Raw genomic sequence first — 24,749 nt, 5'->3', positions numbered from 1 at the left:
TGGGAGTCCCGTCTCTCCGTGGTCTGCAAGGCACCCCATGTCAAAGGGTCAGAGCACAGAAAACACAGACATGGTTAACATATTTGGCTTACCGGTATGAAATTTTTACATGCAAAGGACAGCAGGCCATTTATTTTTTTTTAACCACGATGACCCACTTAAGACCTTGGTCTACAGACTCATCCCGGGGTAAGAACTTCTTTTCCCCAGACTTCTGAATTTCTCTGAATATGTCTTCTTTGTGCCCTTGCCTTCCACCCTGTGGTTGAAAAATATTTTTAGTAACAGTGTGTACCTGCCAGGGCTGGGTGTGAAGATGGAATGCCGGTCCAACCCATAGGTCTGGCCAGAATTCCCTCTTCAGTAAACGTTAGCTTCCGTCCTTTTATTTGTATATACACAAATGTATATTTGTAAACGTGTAAACATACAAATATGTCCCCCCACATTTTTCCCGGTAGCATTTTTCTTTAAGCACACATCCATTTTAATTTTTAAATAAAATTTTCCTTTTGATTCTCAATGTTTATCCTTTCTAAAGACAGCGCTGAATGGTTGAGTTCATAGGTCTAGTCATTAGACAAACTGTGGTGTTTCGAATCTGGACCTGCCACTGAGTGAGTACCTGGAGAAATCGTGGCACCTCTCTGTGACTCAGTTTCCTTCCCTGTGCGGCACCCAAAGAAGACAGGCCAGGGGCTGGAAAGGCACATTTGGGGATCCTCCCCCAAGATTTACTACATATCTAGGCTGCATATCGTGAAGATTCTATCTTAGAGTAGAACGGAGGAGTAAACATGCTTGGATAATTGCTGGGTGTAATTACATGCACACACTCGAAGTTTACCAACAAATGCACACAGAATTAAAAAAAAAAAAAAAAAAAAAAAGCACAAATGTCATTCCAGTTTCACAACAGCACCACCTAGTGACAAACGCACGAAACACACCCTCAACGTCACCCGCAGCTCAAGAAGGGCGAAATGACGAAGCAGCGTAGGAAAAAAAAGGCTGAAATCAAATTGCCTTTCTCATTGTTAGAAAGCAAGCACCCTATTCTGTTTCTCCAGGGCTATACTGCCTCACCTCTTCACGGCTTGGAATTCCTTCTTATCCGCCTTGTCACCAGACCCGTCTAACCATGGAGAGAAGCCTGTTTGTCAAGGTCTGGGGCCGCTCGCGAGTGACATCTGTCTTCGTGCGTTGTTTCTGCTTTCCCCAAGTTGGCCACATCCCTCTGGAGAAACTGCCCCCCTCAGTGGGACCCTTCCGTTTCGGGAAGGTGTGGCTCAGCACATTGCCTGGCAAGGCCGTGGGGGACAGAGGTTTGCTCTCAGGGGGACGGATCAGGGTCCACTCCCAGGCAGATACTTTCCGGCTGTGCATTCCTGGGCATGTGTCTGTCTGTTGGACTTGGAGGACACCATGTCCTGGCAGTGGGATGGGCGAGCAGAGCCCCTCATGGAGCACCCGCCCGGCCCAGGTCAGTTCCCCCCAGGAGGAGGCTGAACATCCCGTGCAATCTTTCGACCCCTTAAACGTGTGTTACCTATTCCCAGTCTCATCCCACTCCTGAGGGTCCTCACGTTCCAAAGCAAGGTGGGTCTCACAGACTGGGCTCGGACTCGCCCTACGCTCAGCCTTCTCTCTGATGCTTTCCAGGAACCCCTACGGTGGCAGTGGAGGCGAGCAGCCGAGGAGGACGTGCCCGACAGTCATCTTGGAAGAACGACTTGAACAAAAGCATCAAAACAATTCCAAGGCCAACAGGTTGAAAGTATTGTTTATTCAAACAAACCAAACTCCTTTTGTTTCCTTTTCAATGGTATACATCTTAAAGTCGTGGTGCATACAAGTAGAAAAATAAGATTCTTATAGAAAACTTGAGTTTTGAGGCGCACAACCCCCAGGGCAGGGCCATAGTCATGGGGCCACCTCCGAGGCAGGGTGCACGTCCCCTCACCCCAACTGCTGGCCCACACGCTTCCGTGTAACTCCACATGGCACACCGAAACACAGGGGACGCCCAGAAGGGAAACAAGTTATCTTAAGCCTTTTCAGAAATACAAGTTGCACACAGAAATACATTCTGCAAAGCCCTGAGGCTGAGGGAGCACGGCTTCAGAAGACAAGGTATGCGAGCTCCCAGCCCGAGCAGACACTCCGCGAGGCAGCAGCGAAGTCACCCTTCTTAAGAACAAAACAAATCCCAGAGTGCAGGCGCTGAACATAGGGGTTTCAAGCTTGCCGTCTATCTGACTATGGGAATGGACAGAAATAGCAGGAAATACCTCCCCCTAGATTACAAAAACCCGGCTTTTATCAGCACACGGCCAATCCCACTTGCTTTGTTTTTCAGATGCACTGATTCCCAAAGTACACAACCCTTGCTCATGCGGCCCCTCACACGTTCGGGGTCATTCCAAGTTCAGACAGGACCGCCAAGCTCACCGTTAAGAATGTGTACCACCTTCCACCCTAGATAACACATTATCTCCAAGGAGAAGGAGAAAAAGCAATTCCAAGTCGTTACCCCTAGCAACAGAGAACACAAAATTGTACAAGGAAATGGAATTAAGGAAGTTTATTTTGGGTGATTTTCACTATAGATGAAACAGATCCTTAACCAGCTTTGTTTTTTACCTCGGAAAGATCATCTTTTAATGTTTTCGTAACTTTCATTCAGAAGCATTAACTTCGAAATTGTAAGGCTTTGTAATTTTACTTCGATGGGGAGACAAAAGCAAGCGAAAACCCTGGTTTTATGGGAAACCTTCAGCAGCCTGTACAAACGGCATTTCACGGAGAAAAAGGAAGCCCCACCCTTTGGAGACACCTACCTTCTCATGGTCTTCTGGTCCATGCATGCCCCATGAAAAAAATACACATATTCCAACCTTAATGAAGAAAATCCTGTGGAAAAACCCCAAAGGTAATGAAGGTTTCCAAGATGCTCAAGGCTTCAATTCTCCCCTTGGTGATGCTATTCTATGAACCTCTTTTATAAACTGATCGTGTGCAATTACATAAATCATTATTACAAATCTGTATTGGCAAAATACTGTAGGTCTGGAGTACATCTGTGCGTGGCAACGTCCACTCTACCGGTTTATCCACTTCTGTTGCTGCACAAATATGTCTCCCTCTGCAAAGGAAGCTGTTCACGTCTCCTCACTGCCCCATGGGCTCAGGCAAACGCCAATGAGCAAGTACTTAGAGGCGAGATGGGGATTTTACTAGCACACCTGTCCTGCGTCCTGAGATGCTAGCTGGACACAACCAGGCTCTCTGCTTTGGCAACGGTGCCCAACCAGTACCCGAGGGCATCCCAGGACACGTGGAGGCCTTCGGGCTTCGAAGGTCAGGTACCCTGGAGCGGCTCTTGCGGTGCGTGGGCTGGATCTGGATTTATCTGGATCTGTATTGATGGACTGAGGTCATGTGTCCTCATAACACTCAAAATTAACCCCAGGCGACTTGAGGTTTCACGGATGCAGCGGTGTCACAATAGGGCGGATGTCCTCACCAAACCAGGACGTTTCTCCAAGCCCCGCCTGGCTTGAGCCTACTGAACTGCATATTCTGACTAGGACAGGGGGAGCTCCAGGACGTCAAGGCCCCCGCGAGATGCTGCACGGTCACGCTGATGTGGGGTAGGGGTGGGGTGGCTCAGGGGCTGACACTCCTTCCTGACACACAAGCGTCTGACGGCAGGTGCTCCCCGAGAAGGAATGTGGTCAGGAACCAGTCGGATTCTTTCTGAAATCAGTGGGCTGCCCCGGCAGGGTTGGGGGGATGTGGCTGTGTCCGAGTCGCTGTGACCTTCAATGCGACTGTCAGGTGCTCAGACCCCAAAGGTAACTGCCGACCACCCCCACTCACTTCAGCCTCTTGATCCTGTCCTATGGACCCCAGCGCACAAACTTGAACCTACAGCCTAAGGACTGTGACTTGCTCGGGAGTTCATGTGTCTGCAGTTTTGTTAGAAGGCAGGTGTGTCTAAATATGGCTGCAAAGCAAGGTTCTCTTCCACAAACTATAATCCTGAGGTTCCTTTGGAAAGTCTTGAAAAGTAGGGGTGCAAAAAAATCACTTCCAAGGGTGGACATGGGTAGCCCAGAACCTCCTGGGATGTCCTCAGTTTACCCAGCCCTTGAAGTCATCTGCTGACCAAGGGATACAACTTCCTACCCCACCTCCCTTCCCCCATTCTAGAACCTTCCAGGTCCCAACCATCCCCTTTCCTATTCCTCGAATGAACCAGTCTTCACCTGGCTGGGGCCAAGTGTAAGGGGCCACATTCTCCCTTGGCCCACGTTGACATCAGACACATGACTCCAGCTCGAACACTCTGGAAGCGTGGGACTCGTGGCTGCGTGGATCACCTCACATCTCCAGCCGACGCTGTCACTTCATGGGTAAACCTGAGGGTTCTTGGGATGAATAAAAGCCACTTCCCCAGAACAGCTTCTTCGCTTTCTTTGACAGCATACTTTATGTGTCTTCTTTCCTTCCCCACTCTCAAAATCTATTTTTCCTGTGGCCATTTAATTGGTAAAGCGCCATTAAGTCCAAATCTGAAATTCTTAAAACCCACCAGAAGTGTCCGCGACAGCTGCTGCCGTTGCGGAGTTTCCTTGGTACTAAAAATCTAGCATCTCCCGAATTTTACATTTTACGATGTTTAGTAGTTTCTCCTAAAATAGAAAAAACATCGGCGGCAAGCGTTTTGTCTGAACGGTTCCGTGATCCGTTCTGATCAGTCTGCGCAGGACAAAGGCACTCCAGGAGCTCACCCAAGGATCTGGTTCCCGCTCATGAGTGGGGGAAACTCGATCGTTGTTGGATGAGGCTTTTGGGGGAAGTGATTTATTCCCTGTGACTCATGTGGCCCTAGGCCAGAACTTAGAACTGAACCACGCTTGGCAATCCGCCACGCAGGGGCCTGGTAAGAGGAATGTGGCAAATTTTCATTTGCACAGGAACCTATTAAATTATGACAATCTTCTCTCACTTCTTCAAGAAGATAATGCGATCCCTAAATCAGGCCTGCTTGTAGTCCCCAAAGCTCTGAGGAGCTGTTAATGCTGCCTTGCTGGGGATTAGTTTCCTAATTTTGAATTATAACTGACCCCAAGGGATCCCCAACCCAAAACCTCTGCGTCTCCCAGTGAGTCAGGTAAAATCCTCCCAAACGTTCGGGAGCGGACCACGTTCCGGCAAACATTCCCAGAAGCGACATGCCAAGAATGTTTAATGCCAGGTACTTATTTTTTTGGTTCAGAAGAAATACAGCAGATTCTACGGGAGATGCCAGACAATCTGGCACCAATCACGGTGGTATGTTTTAAAACTCCTGGGATGGGGGGTGGGGGGAGAAAAATCAGACGCAGTCGTCATCTTGTTTCTTGCTAGTTTCCATAGTTCCAGCTGCTAAAGACAGGATTTCGTTTGGGGCTACCAAATAACTTATCAAGGATACAAAGTATCACCCTAGTAAAAAAACATTTTTCAGGAAGAAGCATCTATTTCTTACGGGAGAGTTGACAGCAACTGACAACAGCAAAATGCTGAGAGCACCTTTCAGGAAAGGACCATCGTCCAGCCTTTTCCAAGGCTGCAAGGTGAAAATGACCCCCTCAGACGGTTGTTACTTCCTTTCCTGCTCAAAGCAAGCCTCCTTGAAGGTTCTCCAAGCTCAGTATCAATTTACAGAACTCAAGGAGGTGGGTGTCACCAACCGGGGTTTTGACTCCAAGTCCAATTTTCGACAGCAAGGCATGCCAGGAAAATGTCCCCCATTCAATTGTCCGTTTCATTCTTGTTGCTAAGTTATGCTTTTGTAATTTAAGCTTTTCCATTAGAATGTCACATCCAGTGACATCTGAGATGAAAAGGTGGAGAACTCGGAGAGGAAATGCAGAGCATTAGAGCATACTTCTTTCAAAGACTGGAGCTTGAAATCGGCCGTGCCCTTAACCTGTACACTGGGAACAGCACCTGCTGATCTACGCCAACAGAAAGGTTCCCAGCTCAGAAACCGAACGCAGGAAACTGGAGAAGACGCTTGTGTGAGGGAATAAGTAGCCAAAGGAACGGGGTGATCTCTGGAACTCCCTCCTTTTCTTTCACGGGTCCGGATTTTCAGAGCACAGGGAAGGTCTGCTCCATGAAGGATGGCCTTCCCTTCTGTGCAAAGTGGACCATAAAATGGGAACCAATGAAAAAGCCCATGGGACGAGAGAATTAGACTTCCAGTGATGTCTAACACTGAACTGTACTTTGGAGTTACTACCATTCACCTAGCCGAGACCAGACACGATAAGGAGTACCTGGTAAGGGCACCCCTGCCTGTGACCCCACGTCCAGAGGGACTCATACGTGCTGCACTCAGATGGTTTCTTGAAGAGGGCCCGGAAGGCTCAGGTTCTAAGATACAATTCAAACCTGCTGCTGCTGGAGCGTCCACCAGGACCCCACAACACGTGTGAGTGACCCCACAGTTCTCCAGCCACATAGTCCCCAGTATGGACGTGCCCTGGTCCAGTGAGCAGAGCTGATGGCTGAAATACCAACGTGCAGGCTGTCTTGGACATAAATGATGATCCAGCCAGAGGAGACACTCCAGTTAGCCCTTTCAGTAGGGTTCTGTCATAGATCCAGCCCATCCCAATAGCAACACAAAGCGAACATTGAACTTGGCATACAAATGAGAGATGGGATATTGCCTTTGAACCCGTCTTCTAATTATATCTGATCAGGGAAGGCGGACTGCATCGAGTTAATAAGGCTTCTGCTTTTTTTTGGGCGATGAAATTAATTGATCAAATAAATGGTAGTAAGAGGGAGGTACCTCACAGAAGGAGAGTACCGCATACCCACCTCATCACCGAAGACTGAACACACCACAGGGAGGAAGCGTGTGGGTCAATGGCTCCACAGATGTGCTCAGGCGTCTGTGCTGGAGTCTAGGGGTTTCTGCAAAGGCAAACACAGGGCCTGAAAGCATGGGAGAAGTTCCTTCAAGTCCTCTGCTCATTTGGTGTCTTCCTTCCCCCGAGAGTTGGTCAGAAGGATGGGCACTGAGCCATTTCCTGCTTTCCCTTCGGCCAGAGATTTAGAAACACAAACAACTAGGCTAGTGATGTGGGATCTGCTTTTCTCACCAGAACACCTTTTGTTAATTTTAAGGAAGAGTAAGCGTGTGAAATAACGGCCCACTTGGCCACAGGACAGCACCTGTTACCCTCGCCTGTTGGAAGGAGGATTCTTTTCAGCAAGGGCAACGGCTGGAACCAGGCTGCCCATAGCCCCAGCTGGGCACAGAGCCCTGGGCAAAGTCTCCACAGAGGTAGCTTTTTATCTTTATACCAACAAGACTACAGAAGCACTGAGTACAAAAGCGTAGGTTTCCTTCCCACTCTACCACGATGGACAAAGTCTTTCCTCTTCAGAAGAGGCTGGTGAAGACCGCTGAGTGATGTTCCCCTCCGAGAAGGTTCTGGCTCTCACTCAGAGCACAGAGAGGCTCAGACAAGGGCTCTGTTTCCGGGTCAGAAGCAGGCAGGATGGTGAGACCGTCAGGCCCTGGGCTGGTTCTCTTGCCACCATATCGCAAACCTCTTGTACTCTTGGACCCAGGTGCAAAATACCCTTAAATGTGATTAATATGAAAAGCTTCCCATCAGCTAAGAGCAGTTACGAACCATGAGAACTCACAGCTCCAGAGGCGGAGGAAGAGGAAAACTAGCCAAAAGCTTGCCCCCTCTTTTTTTTTTTTTTTGGTGGCACACTTAGACAGTCTGGCATAACCAGTCCCATAAAGCCTGAAGCCCAATTCACTCTGTTTTGGTTTAGAATGAGGTGGTTTTTATTATAATTTTTCTTGGAAGTGAGGGAGAAGAAAGAAGCTTTAAGATCAAGAATCAGAATACAGTGAATCTGGAAGGCGTCTGGGAGCAGAACAGATTTGAGACTAGTGGACCAGGAAGACACCCTCTGCCTCATGACCTCGCCTGCTCCGCGGGTAACGGAATTCTCTTCGCCGAGAGTTCAAGGTCGCTCGAGCTCGGGTTCCGCTCGCTCTTCATTTCCAGCGATGCCGGACGAGCGAGGACTCGTCATTGACCACCTCAGGGTCGCGGGGCAGGTGCCGACACCGAAAGGGAAGGAGCAGCAGGACGATGAGGGTGAGAAGGATGATTCCACACACGCTCATGAGCGCGTAGGACACAATCCACAGGATGGGCTCATTCAGAGGCAGGGCGGGAACGCAGTTGCTGGCTATGTCGTCTGTCGAGAAAGGCCCAGAGATTTCAGACACCGGAGAACCTGCAATTTCTGAGGAGACAGAAAGGGGAGAACCACAGCTATGAGGTGAGCAGTCCGTCCGCACCCTTTGGCAAAAGAGAGAAGCGCTTGCGTTAGGAAACGTGCTGCACGAATCCCGGGATATCCCCGCCATCGTCAACCTGACTTCATGCGCTCTGGTGACGATCGTCCTTTCAGTCTGACCCACACTCTGAAGGGGCTCCGGGACTACCCGACCAGACCAGGAGACTCTTCCCCAGCCCCTTGCTCGTTCCGCGTCCCACTGACAGTGCAGGGAGAACCCGGAATCAGGAGGGGTACGTTCCCTGGCCACCCGGGATCAAAGGGACACACAGCTACAATTCGCAGGACGACCGGTGCTCGCGGGCCCTGGGGTAACAGCGTTCTCAGGGAAGGAGGTGAGAGGATTTCTTAAGGCAGGTTTGGGGACTACCGGTCTTTATTTCTCTTCATCGGACGTATCTGCTCTTCTCAGAAGTACAGACTACCTGGCATTTTATGTTTCACTTGCAAAAAGAAAAAAGCATTGTTCCCTGCCTCACCCATGTTTAATCACCATAATGAACATTTAGGCATGAAAAAGCAATGTTGCTACGCATTTCCTATCTCTGTCACTAAAGCCTCAAGACCCTAACGCCTGCCAAATAACACCCTTTTCTTTCTTTCTCTTTCTTTCTTTTTTTACTCAAGAAAGAAAGAGTCAAAATAATAATGGAACAATGGTCTTAACAGAATGGGTTAAAATGAGGGGAAGACACAGACTGGGTGAGAACATTTTCTTGCTAATGTGGATTCTGTTGGCATGGATTCGGGGCTCTTCTGCATGAGCTGGACGAGTCCAGCAATGCACCAGGGCCCGCCTGCACCCAGGGACGGGGGAGGATGGTCTTGTGTCCATCGGGAGCCCAGATGCCCAGGGCCAAAGCCGCTACTTAAAACACACACTCATTGGCCATTTATATAATGTCTATTACAATTTCTTTTTCTCCTGATTTGCAGGGATCCTCTACTGGTAGAACCTGAAGTGGCAAACGCCCTTCCACAGTAGGTCATCTGTCTTGTTAGAGACTCACCTGCTCTGTGGATAGAGAAGCTTTAAGGCATACACTAATGCGGGGGAGGCGTGCTCGGTGCAAAGACCCTGAAACCGCCAAGCGACAGGCCAAGAGCTTCACTGGAAACCGTTTCTTCTTCCAGACCAGATGGAGGAAGAGCAGCCAGATTCACCCCCGACCCGAGACAACTAAAATACTGGGCAAAACACACGAAGAAACAAAGTCTCTGAAGATACTGCGAACGGAGCAAGGAGCACGAAGTCCTGTGAGAGGGGAGGACAGATGAAGCGAGCCCACAGTTGCCTTGAGAACATTTCTGGGTTTGGCACAGGGAGGAGGGACATGGGCAGAGGTGGGCAGCCTCCTGGGCCGGAGGTACAGGCAAGGCTGGGAGGGCAGGGTTGGGAGGCAGGGCAGGGCCTGTGGGGGGGCAGGGCTAAGGCTGGGACAGGGCTGGGGCTAGGACTGGGCTGGGGGGCAAGGCTGGAGACAGGGCTAGGGGGCAGGGCTATGGAGGACAAGGCTGGGAGATAGGGTAGGGCTGGAGGGTAGGGCTAGGCCTGGGGGGCAAGGCTCGGAGATTGGGCTGGGGGGCAGGGCTAGGGAGCAGGGCTGGGGGCTCCTGGAGTTCGAAGGCACAATGTAGGGCAGAAATTCCATGCATCCGAAGGGCAAGGCTGAGTGCTGACCACACACGAACAGAGGCTGGTCAAAGGACCACTGGGAAAGATTAGAAAGAAAGAGCTCGGAGCTCCCGGCTGAGAACAGTACCCACGGCCAACTGCTTCCTGTTTACTCTGCTTCCCCAAGTGGAAAAAAGAAAAAACCAAAACAAAAACACCCAAGCAGGAATTCACAGGGCATCCGTTAGAGCTTTAAGGGTCTCTCCTCCGCCCGGTGGGCCAGGGGCGAAGAACCGCACACGGCACACTGCTCTGATCTCATCTAAAGCTTCTGAGCAAGGCAGGCAGGACTTGTAACCTAAACGCACCCCAGGACACAGCTCAGGAGCACCAGCAAGAAGACGAAAGTGTTCAGCACCTTTTGGCTACCTGGATCCAATTTCAATGTGCTGGGGGTTAAATTACCAACAGGGGATTCTCCCACACCAGCAGGGTGTGCAGGAGTTCAACTCACTCCTGACACTATCTACCCCGGAACAACATCAGATCCCACAGGTGAAGTCCCACCCGCCTGCCCCTCCCCCACTACTTCCAATGAGAGTGATGAGAGTGAAGAGCCCAGGGTGTTGTCACCTGTGCTTCTGAACCACCGTTTTGCACCAAAGAGGTCATCTCAAGAATTCTTTCTGGTCATCAGCTCTGGACCTCACCCCACCAAACCTCGCTTGTATCTAAACTTTCATCAGAGGTTCCAGCCACTCCCTGATCTTGAGCCTGACGAATTTGCAGGAGCGGCTCAGGGAACCCAGAGAACTGACTAGATTACTGATTTATGACAAAAGCCCGTAACTCAGGAACAGGCAGATGAAGAGATGCCCAGGGCGAGGTCTGGGAAAGAGGGGGCGCTTCCGTGCCCTCCAGGGTCCTCCGCGTTCACCAGCCTGGAAGCGCTCCAAACCCTCTCTTTTGGGTTTTTATTCTGGTGCCATTGCACAGACAGGACAGATGAAGACAGATGGAGACTGCTTCGACCTCCAGCCACTCTCCTTACCCCAGGTCAGGGGGTGGAATGAAAATTCCCCCCAGGAGTCGGGCCAGCCCCACCCTTGGAGGTTTTCCAAAGTCCTTATTAACATAATAAAGGACATCTTATCACTTAGGAAATTCCAGGAGCTGGGTGCCAGAAATGGAGACAAATACCAAATACATATTTCTTATAAATCGTAATGTCCCAAGCACCCGGCAAGGTGAAGTTCACAGTGTCTGGCATCCAATAGAAAAATGCCCAAGTATGCAAAGAAGCAGGAAAACACAATTTGTAACTCACACAGAAGTAGAAAAACACAATTCACGCACGGCAAGGGGGGGACATCGATCATTTGCAGCTTGGTGAGAAATGACACAGATGGCGGTATTAGTAGACCGGCCATGAAGGAACAGTTACTGTGACTGCATTCCACTTGCGACGCCGGAGGGAACATCAGATGTGAGAAGCAGGGACACAGGAGCTATAATCAAGACCTAAGTCAAATTTCTAGAGATAAAAACTACCGGATGTGAGACAAGAAATACACTGCATGGTATTAATAGAATATATATCTGCAGGGGGAAAAAAAAGGACTAGTGAACTTGCAAACATAGCAGAAACTATCCAGGAAACATAGAACAAAATCCTGAAAACATAAAGGGAGAATGTCAGTAAACTGTGGGACCACGTGAAGGAAACGCGGTATCCATGTAGTCAGGGGACCCCCGAGAGGAGGGACAGGAGGCACAAAGCACCGGAAAAAATAATCACCAAATCCTTCCCAAACTTGAGGGCAACAGTGAGCTCACAGATCCCAGAGGCTCAAAGAGCCCAAGCCTAAGAACGATGAAGTAGCTTACACCAGTGAGCCGCTGAAAACCAGTGATAACGAGAGTCATGAAAGCAGAGGCTAAAAGCAAAACGAAATATTCTGTACGAAGGAATGAAAAGAATGACAGCTAATTTCATCTCAGAAATTAGCTGCAGAGTGCGGGAAAGGAAAACCTGGTCAATTCAGCATCCTGTACCAGGCAAGAGTGTCCTTCAGGGTGAAGATCGGGATGTTTTCAGATATGCACAAGCTGGAGGAATTCCTCCCAGGAAGAGCCACACACACTAGAGTATTATCCAGCCTTAGAGAAGGACATCCCGCCGTGTGCGATGGACATGGACAAACCTGAAGGACACAGCGCCAAGTGAAATAAGACAGACGGAGAAAGACAAACTCTGCAGGGTCTCACCCGTACGCAGAATCTCAGATAGTCCAAACTCAGCAGCAGAGAGTAGAACAGTGGGGGTAGATCGGAAGAGAGGAAGAGAGGAGGAGAGGAGAGGAAAGGGAGGAGGAAGGCGAAAGAAAGAAGGGAAGGGAATAAAAAGACAGTGGTACCCATGTAAGCTGACGGATATCAGCTGGCGGTCATTATTTTACCATACTTACATATAGTAAAAGCTCATACTTAAATAAAAAACTTAACCTACATATTTTTATATGTAGTTAAAAAAAAAACTTTACCTACATGCCTTAAATATATGTAGCTTTTATGTGTCAATTAGACCTCAATGAAGCTGAAAAAAAGAAAGAAATCATCACAGTCCACTTGCACTAAAATTACACGAACAGTTGACCTTCAGTCAGATCAGTGCTGTCGACAGAAATTGGGACCCACACAAAGGAGAGGTGCGCATCAGACGTGGCGTCTACCTGGGCAATGATCACATCTGTACTTTTCATTTTAAATACTTAGGAAGATAATTGGTTTAAGGCAAAAATGACGCTGGTGTCATGGGTGGTTTAGAACACGTGTGTAAGTTACATACATGCCAGCAAGATCGTGAGGGGTGACGGAAAGGAGCACATGGGCCCCAGAACTTCTCCTACTGTGGTCAGCTGCAGAGAGCGTCCCTCAAAGGTGCACACTACAAATCCCCCAGCAACCGCCACGTGGACACAGAGCTCTTGCTGAGATAAAGAAAAATAAAAATAATCCAAAAGAAGGCAGAAAAGGGGGACAAGAGACAAAGAGAAAACATGGGGCCACACGATAGGAGGAAGGACCATCTTAGCAATCATCACATTAAACAGAATCCACATGGCGGGGGACGGGGGCGTGGTCAGCAAACTTTTTCTGGAAAAGGATCAGAAAGTAACATGTTAAGGCTTTGTGGGCCATGGAGGATTTTTGTCACATTCTTTTCGGATTTTTTCACACCCCTTTAAAAATGTAAAACCATTTTTACAGGCCGTACCCAAAAAAAAAAAAAAAAGAAAAGAAAAGACAGGCCAGATTTGGCCTTCAGGCTGTTATCTGCCAATCTCTGGTCTAAACACCCAGAAGAAAAAGCAGAGATGGTCGAATTAAGATAAAAAGTAAGACCCTACTGTTTGCTCCCCACGGGAAGCCCCCTTAAAATGTAAATACTCATATTCCTTAAAAGTCACAGGTTGGAAAAAGAGGTGTTGAGCTAATGCTAATCAAAAGTAACGCAGAGAGAGGAGCCTGGTGGCTCAGTCGGTTGGGCATCTGCCTTCAGCTCAGGTCAGGATCCCGAGGTCATGGGATGGAGCCCCATGTGGGGCTCCCTGCTCAGTGGGGAGCCTGCTTCTCCCTCTCCGCCTGCCCCTCCCCCTCATTCATGCTCTCTCTCTCAAAATATATACATAAAATCTTAAAAAAAAAAAACCCATCTATACTTTGATTTAAAAAAAAAGGAAGAAATACGGAGCAGCGACATTAGCATCAGGCGTTACAGCAAACACGATTACCGGGGTGGTGACAGCATTGCATAACCGAAAGGCTCAACGTGAACACAGGAGAGACAACACTGAACATTTGTGCACCTCGTAAGAGTTCTGAGAAGGAAGAAACGCGCAGGATGAAGCCACAGCAGTTTATGAAAACCCACAAAGACAGAGACTTCAGCAGCCCCATTCTCTGTGCGAGGAAGTGGTCAGGAGTGAGGCGAGGGCAGAGCCCACTGGAACAGTGCCCCCACCAGCGTGACCTCACGGCCAAGCGCAGAACGCCCCGCCCACACCACCCAACATACATTGTTTTCAGGAGGATATTGACCAATATAGACCACATTCTGGGCCATAAGAACAAACAGCGAGAAATTTAGAAGAATTCAGCTGATCCTCTGTTCTCTGACCGCAGTGGAATCCAGTTAGAAGTCAGGAACAGAGGGAGGGTCTGTGCTGTGGGCAAAGTCACCCAAGGGGACCCGGAGCTTTTCTGAGTCCCATTCATACATAAAAACTCAACAATCTGGTCCCCCAGTAACACAGACTGTCCACTTTATACCAATTATATCTCAATGAAACTGTTTAAAATAAAAGGGGGGGCACTGGGGTGGCTCAGTCCTTAAGTGTCTGTCTTCGGCTCAGGTCATGATCCCAGGGTCCTGGGATCGAAACCCCCATGAGGCTCTCTTCTCAGCGGAAAGCCTGCTTCTCCCTCTCCCACTCCCCCTGCTTGTTTTCCTTCTCTCCCTGTGTTTCCGTCAAATAAATAAAATCTTAAAAAAAAAATAACATAACTCCTAGAGGCTATTTTCTAGGAATGCGTTCACTGGCTAATCTGTACACTTATTTACACATCCTACTAATAGATTCTGATTTTTTATGCTGGAATTATTTATGAGGCCATCCTACGCACAGGTTAAGAGCACAGACCCTGGGCTCAGGCTGCTGGGGTTCACGTCCTTGCTCCCACTTTCTAAGCTGTGCCATCTTGACCAACTGACTTAACTTCTTTGCCCCTCAGTTTGCATATCTATAAAACGGGGAAAGTAAGGGCTGCTACAGTACATCAGTCTTGTTGAACGGATCACCAAGCCAACCGAAGGTCCTTCAGCACCGCGCCGGGGTAAGGTCCCTGCTTCCTCAGTAGCTCTTGTTAATATACTTAAATCTCTTATCAATGTCTTGGGTTACAATTAATTGTGTTGTCTCTGTCTTATCTCCCAGAAGATCAGACCCAGGCAGATAATGAACATCCGAGGAAGACACATTAATTTGCCAGCTATAAAAATTACCCTGGTTGGGTCTTCTCTGCCATGGTATGTAAAATCAAGTGAACCAACTCCCCAGACCAACAATTTGGTTCTAAGCTGCCTTCTGAGTCACTGTGGTTCTGTGGTTCACATGGGGGAGTGTTCTGGAGTCTACGGGACCGGTGTTCTGGGCCCAGGGCCGTTTTGTTCCGCAACCACATGAAACCACTTAGCACACCGAGTCCTCAGTGTTCTTTTCTATCAAGGGAGGAATGAGGACTAATGATCCACGTCTCTGGGGGCTCTGGCATCTTTTTTTTTTTTTTTTTTTAAAGATTTTATTTATTTATTTGACAGAGTGAGAGAGCACAAGCAGGGGAGCAGCAGAGGGAGAGGGAGAAGCAGGCTCCCCACTGAGCAGGGAGCCTGAGGCGGGACTCGATCCCAGGCCCCCTGGGATCATGACCTGAGCGGGAGGCAGACGCTTCACCGATGAAGTCCCCCAGGCACCGACTGCTGCCTCTTTCGACTGGATTCGAAGGAGACGGCAGAGGCTTATCTCTGCAGCTCTGCTCTTAGCAGCTAACTTGCCTATTTTTAAACACGAATATGTACCAGATGATCTACTTTGAACCTGCAGCAAGGGAAATTCACAGAGAAGTGACTGCCACGATCCATGAGGAGTCTCAAGTTGTAAAAGCTTCAATCTACACAGCTCTTGGGTGCTAAATGTCTCGATCTATAAAAAGAGATGGGTGGTATTTCAGAAGCTTTGGATACATTAAGAGGGAGCTGTCACTCTTCGCACTCTATTATCTTCCCAGCTCGCGGATGTTTGGCTGGGGCAGCACGGAGGCGGCCGAAGGGGCTCCAGCCTCTAACACCTGCTCCTGGCACAGGACATACTCTACCCGCAGCTCCAGGTCAGCGAGCGCCCCAGCACCCAGGGGGCCACCAACCTTATTTACCAGGCTCTGATCTGAGACCAGAATAGTGACTCTTCGCAGGGGTTGGGGGTGAAGCGAGGAGACGCAGGGCAGCATAAGAGAAGCATCTGTGCATCTTTTTCCAAAATAACCATCACCCTCCCGCCCACCGCCATCCCCATACACCCTGGCTGGAAAAGGAGGGGAGGGTGCAGGCCACAGTGTACTCAGGACAGCTCCCTGGGGAAGAGCCTTCGAAGAGCTTCCACTCACTACTCTCCTTCCACCGTGTCCCAGGCCCTATAGAAAAGCCTAATCCTCTAGCTAAGTGTTGTCTGACAAACACCAATTATTATGAAAAGCAAATAAAAGATACCAAGAGAAAAGGGAAGTTCCCAAAGGTCTGGGCTTCGCCAAGTGCTACTTGGCAGCGAGGTAGAATTTCCTCCTACTGTAACACATAGAAAAGATGATAAACTTGTATTTTTAAATATGTAGATGAGCCTAGAAATAGGCCCTAGAACTGGGGATCCAATGCCCACGGAGGGACGGGCGGGAGGGGCTGGAGGGGGGCGGGCAGAAGACTTGACCCCAGTACCACGGAGACGGGTGATAGAGCCCGGTTCACTGGCAGAGGGCACCGGGAAAATTCTGCCAACCAGGAAGCTTGACTCTGCCTGAAGTCGGAGGAGTGGAGAGCAAGGACCGCAAGAAAGACTCTTCTGGGAGAAACAGTCTCCCAACCCCCACCTCAAGCAAGGCAGGCATCTAAATTTACACAGCTTGCTGTAAAAATCCCAAAAGTTCTCATTGCCTCACACTCAGCAGAAACAAATGCAAAGTTGCTTTAGAACAACATTTGTACAACCCAAGGTGCACTGAACTCTCTCCAAAGGAAGGGGAAAAAAAACATTCCCACTAAAGATAAGCTCACAACAAAAAGTTGCAAACCAAGTGAGAAGAAAATCCACCACCGGGAGAACAGTCCAGAGTCCCAAACACAAAGAGATCAGCTTTCCATAAATGATAGGAAAACAGCACACAATGCTTGAGATTATGTAAGAGCTGTGTTTACAGTGATTAAAAACCGCACAAAAATACTAACAAGATTTTTTTTTTAACAGGCTGATTTAAAAGTCCACAAGGGAAAATAAAATTAAGAACAACAGGGAAATTTTGAATAAAGAAGAAGAATGGAAACTACCACTGTAGGATGTATCAGTTGAACAGGAAATCCAAAGATAAATATTTCCAAATATTTACTGGAATTTGGTATGCTGTAACTGTGGAATTTCAGATCAGTGAAGTAAATGTGGATTATCTGAAAAATGTTATAGGAACAACGGGGTAGTCATCTTGGGGGAAAAAAAGGTTATCCATACGGACTACATCACGGTAAATCAAACATCAAAGTACTTGCACAAATCACAAAACAATTTCAGTAAAGGTCATTTAAAATGTGACTTCAAACCTAAAAGCCTTAAGACAGAAGACTGATATATTTAAAAACATAAAAGCACTTTCACAATAAAATTCATGATCAGCAAAGTAAATTTTTAAATAATGTATAAATAAAACATGAATTATAGGTTTTTTTCTCTAAATGGTTAATTACTCCATTACATGGAGGTTCTACAAATCAATATAAAAAACTAAAAACCAAGGGGCGCCTGGGTGGCTCAGTCAGTTAAGCCTCTGCCTTCAGCTCAGGTCATGATCCCAGAGTCCTGGGGTCAAGACCTACATTAGGCTCCCTGCTCAGTGGGGAGCTTGCTTCTCCCTCTCCCTCTGCCTGCTGCTCTGCCTACTTGTGCACTCTCTCTCTATCAAATCAATAAATAAAATCTTAAAAAAAAAATTTTAAAAAACCCTAAAAACCCAATAGAAAATAATGTGAAGTTATCATGAGCACATAGTTTGCAGAGAATGAAAAAAAATATCCTTAGACACATGAAAATAAACTCAACCTCACACATATAAAGTAATGAAGTTAAAACTACACAGATCATTGTTCCCACCTATCAGGTTGGCAAAATTCCCCAAAGCGTTGACAACAACTTGTTGGTGATGCTGACTGCGAAGTCAGGCCATTGTATACGTTGCTAGAGACCTGGTACAACAAGGTATAAGAGGACAGCCTCCTTGAAAGGCAAAGTGACATTACCCATCAAGATTCCAAACGCTTGGGGTGCCTGGTGGAGAGGGGAGGGGGCTCAATCATTAAGCAGTCAGTTAAGTGTCTGCCTTTGGCCAGGTCAGGATCCCGGGGTCCTGGAATCAAGTCCCACATTCAGAGTCCCTGCTCAGCAAGGAGCCTAGTTCTCCCTCTGCCTCTGCCCCTCCTCCATGCTTGTGTGCTCACTCTCCCTGACAAATAAATAAACAAATAAATAAATTCTTAAAAAAATTCCATACACAGTTAAACTATGATCCAAAAATTGGGGCAAAATTAAATGAAATTTGAAAGAGATCCTCAAGCACATCTTCCAGTGTAAGGAAAATTGCTGTGTCATCATTTGTTTACCCAGTCTCCTTCCATACACTTTGGGCTGTTTTTAGTTTGATAAAAATGGTGGTTTTATGTAATGATGTAATTACTGAATGAAGTAGTACTTTACTTCACTTTATGAATAAAGCTGCTTCTGGTCAAGTCTTCGGGTGGACACACACATTCATCTCCCCACGGCAGATACCTAAGAGGGAGGTTGCTGAGTCACAGACTAGGAATATGTTTAACATTAGTAGAAAATGTCAGTCTGTTTTCCCACTCAGACCAAACGATTTCAGCAAACTGAGAATCCCTTAGCTGGGGATTCAAAGGGAAGTTCACAAACCTGCCGCTGCCTCACACTATGTGTCTACTTTCATAGAAAGTCCCAGCAACACTGACAGCTACTTTTTTAAAAGGAGAATTCAGGGGCTCCTGGGTGGCTCAGTGGGTTAAGCCTCTGCCTTCAGCTCAGGACATGGTCTTAGGGTCCTGGGATCGAGCCCCACATCGGGTTCTCTGTTCAGCAGAGAGATCTTGCGATCTCTCTCTCTGTCAAATAAATAAATAAAATATTAAAAAAAAATAAAAGGAGAATTCAGCGAGGTGGCTGGATAGAAGATTAATATATGAACAGCCCCTGCATGCCTATATACCAAACAATCAAAACACAATTTAAAACAATCTTGCTTACAACCTCAGTAACATTCAGAGCTAATAGGCATCTAAGAGGAAGTATATGTGTAAGACCCTCTTGGAGAAAACCACAAAGCGGCTGCAGGACAGAAAAGACCCAAACAAATGAGAATTCGTCCATTCACGGGGGAAGGACTTGTATAATAAAGACTTGATTTCTTTTCAAGTTAACCTGCAAATCCAGTGCAGTTGCAATCAAAACCCCGTTAGAGTTCTGAGATCTTGACAAGTTGAATAGAAGGACAAAAGTAGCCAAGAGCATCTGAAGGAGAATAAGGAGAAGAGCGGAGCCCTTGCTGGATATTAAGTCTTATTGTAACTATAGACATTAAACGGTGTGTTATAGCACAGGGACAGCAACTACACTGGTGGGATAGAAGAGAATGCTCAGAAGTAACAGATCCAGACACATACTGTGGTATATGACAAAGAGGTTATTACAATTTAGTAGGTATCTTTATTTTTTTTAAAGAGTTAGTTTTATTTATTTGATACAGATGGAGAGCATACAAGCAAGGGGAGTAGTAGACAGAGGGAGAAGCAGGCTCCCCACTGAGCAGAGAGCCTGATGTGGAACTCGATCCCAGGACCCTGAGATCATGACATGAGCCAAAGGCAGATGCTTAATCGACTGAACCACCCAGGCGCCCCAAATTTAGTAGGTATCTTGCAAAATTAATTTAACCTGAATCTATCCAAGCTTCTAGACCTAAGTTCAAGTTTACAGAAATGTAAGGTTAATGAACATGTTAAATGCTACTATTGGGAAAAATCCAGACCAATCTGAATATGACATATTCTATAAAACAAATGGCCATCAAAAGAAAAAAACAAAAAACAAAAAAATCATAGCCAAGGATACCATTTTTTAAATTAATATTCTCTTTTTTAAGATTTTATTTATTTATTTGACAGACAGAGCTCACAAGTAGGCAGAGAGGCAGACAGAGAGAGAGGAAGGGAAGCAGGCTCCCTGCTGAGCAGAGAGCCTAATGTGGGGCTTGATCCCAGGACCCTGGGATCACGACCTGAGCTGAAGGCAGAGGCTTTAACCCACTGAGCCACCCAGGAGCCCCAAGGATACCATTTTTGAGGTAACTGAGAAAACCTGAATACAGCCTAAATATTACATAATACAATGTAAATACTGTTAATTTTGGGGTGTCATAATGGTATTACATTTATGTATGAACTGGCCCTTATTTTTAAGAGGTCTTTATGGATGAAATATCATAGAGTGAAATATTCAGGAGGAAAATATCATGATATATGCAACCCATTTGAAAATGGCTCAAACAAAAACTACATATACACATATACATTCATACTGATATATGGCAAATCAGATCTAGATGGTGAGGGGCATGTAGGTGGCATGAAGACATTGGCAGGAAGACATTGGTACATCTCATCTCACTAAATTTAAAAAAAGTAAAAGAAAGATAAGAAAAACAAGTAGAAGAAATCCAGAGAGATTTGCAGATCTTATCCACCATGCATAAGCCCCCCAAATGAATGGATCAGATATTAAGAATGCATACACATCAATTAAAAAGATAGCTAGAAAAATGTGCATAAGCTATTGGTAGAAAAATTCACCATCAGAGAAAAAGCTCAGACACTCCATAAATATATCAAAAGTTGCATCATCTCGGGACACCTGGATGGCTCAGTTGGTTGAGTGTCCGACTCTTGGTTTCAGCTCAGGTCATGATCTCAGGGTCTGGGGATCGAGCCAGGAGACGGGCTCTGCACTCAGTGGGGAGTCTGCTTGAGATTCTCCCTCTCCCTCTCCTTCTCCTTCTGCCCTTACCCCCACTCCCAAATAAATCTTAAAAAAAAAAAAGTTGCATCACCTTAGAAGTAATCAAACTGTGACACTATTTCACACAGAGGGGCAAAAAACAAAACAAAAGAAAACAAAGGCACAGTCTGATGTAATTCTCATGGTCCAGCTGCTTGGAAGGCAAATCTGACGTGGCCGGTAGCACTGCAGACGAGTACCAAACCCCCTAGAACTTCCATTTTCAGAAGATCTCGATAGCATGCAGAAAGATGTCCGCCGCAGTACTCTTTATAACTGCAAATATCAGAAACATTCCAAGTGGTAATCAGGCCAGAACGGGGCACATCATCTGGGTATATTCATACGATAGGATACTACACAGCTGTCAAATGAGTGACCTAGGACTCCTATCAACAGGGAAGACCCAGTAGATGTGTAGTGCTAAAGAAGGATAAACGTGCAGGCTAAAGAAGGATACGCACGGTACTACAGAGCATTCATGCACATGTGAAAATACCCAAACCCACGACCAACCAACCAACATTTTGTTACATGGTACTTATTTATAGGTAGCCGGCAGACAGCTTCTAAGGGGACTCCAATGATCCTGGCTCCCTGGTATTTGCTTTTGTGTAATCCCCTCCCATGCTGGGCTGGGGCTGTTCTGAGCAGCCAACAGAATAGGACAGAAATGACCGCATGTCAGTTTCAAAACTGGGTGTAAAAAGACCAGCCGGGGTACTCTGTGGCACTTTTACTTTCTGGAATCACTTGCTCTGGGGTGACCGGGTGCCCATCTTAAGGATGGTCAGGGAAGCCTGGCGGGAGGTCCCAATGGCGAGGAAAGGAGCGCTCCTCTCTCCGACCCCATGAGTGAGCTTCCAGTAGGACCCAGAACCACCCAGCTAAGCCGCTCCTCCACTGCTGACCCTCAGCACCTGCCAGGTCAGACAGGGCGGCTAACCGTGGGGCTAAACTGCTACCAAGCAAGAGACAGCTAATGCGAGGCACTGATAACTATGTAGTGAAATCTTAAGTGTGTAGTAATTAGAGAAGAATCTACACAGTCTGAGGATAAAGGGTCATTCTGGGGAGCGCCGTGGAGTGGGGCTTTAAGCTACATTTATTTTGTTTCTATGATAAATTTTTGAAGCAAATATGACAAAACGTTAGCATTTATTAAATCTGGGTGTTCCGTAAGTGTGCCCAGAGCACATGATTTCCTAGTACTTAAATCATTTTGTTATTTAAAGCATGTGATAAATTAAAAATAAACACTTTTAAAGAGGAAAAAAAAAGGCAGTGTACCTCTTCCATTTATTACAGCGCTATAGACCACTGTCTGGCTCCTAATTGTGCCTTTTAGGGAAGTAATTACTTTAATGGCTAAACAGTTTGCGTGGAAGAGGAGACCTATCTGTGTATATTCCCACTGCTGAGAAAATCAAATGCTTAAGTACCAAACCTTAAATACGCCTTTTTAAAAATAGTAACCAAAAAAAAACAAAACAAAACCCAAACTTCTATAACACCTAACAAAGAATTCATGTTGAAAGGCAGGAATGAGTGCCGCTTTGCCTGCAGACGCGTAATATTAAACTATTTCCAACAGCAATTCACTTAGGAGACACGGTGATTACGCGCTCTGCGGTATTAAGTAAAGTGGACGATACGGCTGTTGCCATAGTAGCCTCTATTTTAATGGTATTTAACAAGAGAATAGAAATTGTGGGGAAAATTGCTTTAGTGCTTAGTTCCCTGGGTTATGAGACGTGAAACACTCACAGCTGGGAGACCGGTAGCCTCTGCAATCGTGAAGTCCCAGGCGGTGCCACAGAGGAAGGTCTCCCCCAGGGGTACCTCCCAGGCTAGAAACAGTTAATGCCCTCTGAGAGGTAAACATTCACTGCCCACGAAGAGGGCAAAATGACAAGTCCCGGGGATTCGGAGCCCAGTCCCTAGGGCAGAGTCAGAGCGTCCGTGTGAACGCTGAAGAAGGCATTTGCGGTAATCAAGTGTGTACGTGGCGTTGGGGGGTTTTGTTTACACACCACTGAGCTGGACTAATATTCCCGATGCAAGTTTTTGCCCTGATGTGCCTCTCCTCCCACTCCCCAAACTGCTCTTTCATCTGCTGGGAATGCCCCTGTGTCCAAACAAGGATGGGCAGCACGACTGACCCGCTTTATCCACCAGGACACCGACTTGACCTCTGCGAGTCAGATAGTAAATAAGAGCTGACATGTCCCCCTTTGGAATAAATCAGCTGAGATCATCTGACGTTTTGCCTGTACCCCCTCCCCATCCCCATAGCTCTCCCCCAGACTCCTCCGTGGGTTTTTGGTCCCAGTGAATTTCGGGGTGACCGGCACAGCCAGCATCCTGCCCGTGGGTCACTATCCCGAGTGTTTCATTACATTCACGCCTCCCTCCCCATACTGTGTGGGGACCCAAGTCTCACTCCACAGCCGCTCATTTCCTCCTGTCCCATGTCCTCGCTGCCTCACAGGTGCTTAATTTTTCTCTTCGTTGGCATGTTACCTGCCAACTCTGAACCCCACGTGCCAGGACCGGTCAGTCCTGAAATCCCGCCCAGGAGCCTGGCAGCGCCCACCTGCTGCCCGGTCACACATGCACTTTCCATGCGTCCCCAGCAATCCTGGCTCATGTCCATGTCCAGGACTGGCCTTTTCTGCCAAGTACCTGACCCTCCCGCTAAGCCGTGCTCTAGGTGGACACCCCATCCCAGCCAACTGCTCGTCTCCAGACATCTTCCAGTCTGGGGGGCTTACCCACCCATCACCTTTCCTGCCCTCTCGCCTGTGGTTTCCCTGAACACCGGTCCAATCTTCAAGCTCAGCTTCACAGTACCAACACTGCCGACTCACCCCCAAACCAGCTCTTCCAGGGGGTTCTAGGAGAAAAACACGCTCCTTGATCTCCTCATTTTAGGATTTCAAGAAATAGCAATGATAGGCATTTACCTCTTTTTGCACAACGAAGATTGCTTTGACGGAAAAAAAAATACACAGCTTACCCATGAATCTTTAATTCTCCTGTCAAAAACCTGTAATTTTTCCCCAAGGTCCCCTATCTTTATTCTGTGGTGTGAGATACCATTCTAAATTTAATGTGAGACGTAACTATAATACTAATGTCAATCACGCATCTGTTTTGTGTCAAGCATGGGATTCAACATTTTATAGGACGGCCTCACTTCCCCTTTTCCACATCCTGCTGAGCGTCTTACTGCTGAGACTGGCTATGGATGACAGGCCTGTGGGAAAGAATCCAAAGGCAACTGACCCAGTCTCAAGAGTTGCTTCCAAGTTCATGAGCGGATGCCCAGTACTCTGGCCGGGGGATCCCCGTCCAGCGCGAGCATCACTTACCTGCACAGGGGCTGGCTGCAAAGCCCACCCTCTTCCGAGCTCTGTCGAAGATCACGTAGAAGCCCTCCATCACAGTCGCACCAATCACCAGCGCATTTGTGGAAGGTGAAATGCCGAATCGGTAGCATTCGTAATTCAGGCCGGCCCCCATCATGGGCTGGATGTAGAGCTGTTTACGAGGAGAGAGCAGGCAGACAGACAGGGAAAAGCATGAACCCGGCAACCTCACAAAGCTCTCAAGGCCACAGTGTGTTCCAATCCTCCCAGGAGCCATGGGGTGATGCAGGGCGAGAAGGAGATGACGTCACCCTGCCATCCGGAAGATGACATCACAAGCACGGTGATAAACACGACTGAAAGTGATAAAAAAACACGTGCGCCTCCCGTAACCACGCACAGATGCACCCACACAGATGCACCCAAACAGAT

General features: G+C 47.5%; 1 protein-coding gene across 2 annotated transcripts in view; it reads right to left on the bottom strand.

Moving 5' to 3' along the window:
• Positions 1-1,772: 1,772 nt before the first annotated feature.
• The window catches only part of LOC111155713 (beta-site APP-cleaving enzyme 2), an 84,654-nt gene continuing 61,677 nt past the window's right edge, over positions 1,773-24,749 (bottom strand). Inside the window, exons 7-8 of one of the 2 annotated variants that reach the window (XM_022516040.1) lie at positions 24,321-24,489; positions 1,773-8,340 (exon numbers count right to left, since the gene is read on the bottom strand). In XM_022516040.1, coding sequence (XP_022371748.1) covers positions 8,087-8,340; positions 24,321-24,489 — 423 coding nt within the window. In that variant the 3' untranslated portion in view covers positions 1,773-8,086. The remainder of the gene's footprint in view (positions 8,341-24,320; positions 24,490-24,749) is intronic. The other variant, XM_022516039.1, reaches the window with a different exon arrangement.

Source organism: Enhydra lutris, unplaced genomic scaffold (assembly GCF_002288905.1).
Source record: "Enhydra lutris kenyoni isolate GAN:26980312 unplaced genomic scaffold, ASM228890v2 scaffoldscaffold43, whole genome shotgun sequence".
Classification (NCBI taxonomy): Eukaryota; Metazoa; Chordata; class Mammalia; order Carnivora; family Mustelidae; genus Enhydra; species Enhydra lutris.
This window is presented reverse-complemented; position numbering and strand designations above follow the sequence as displayed.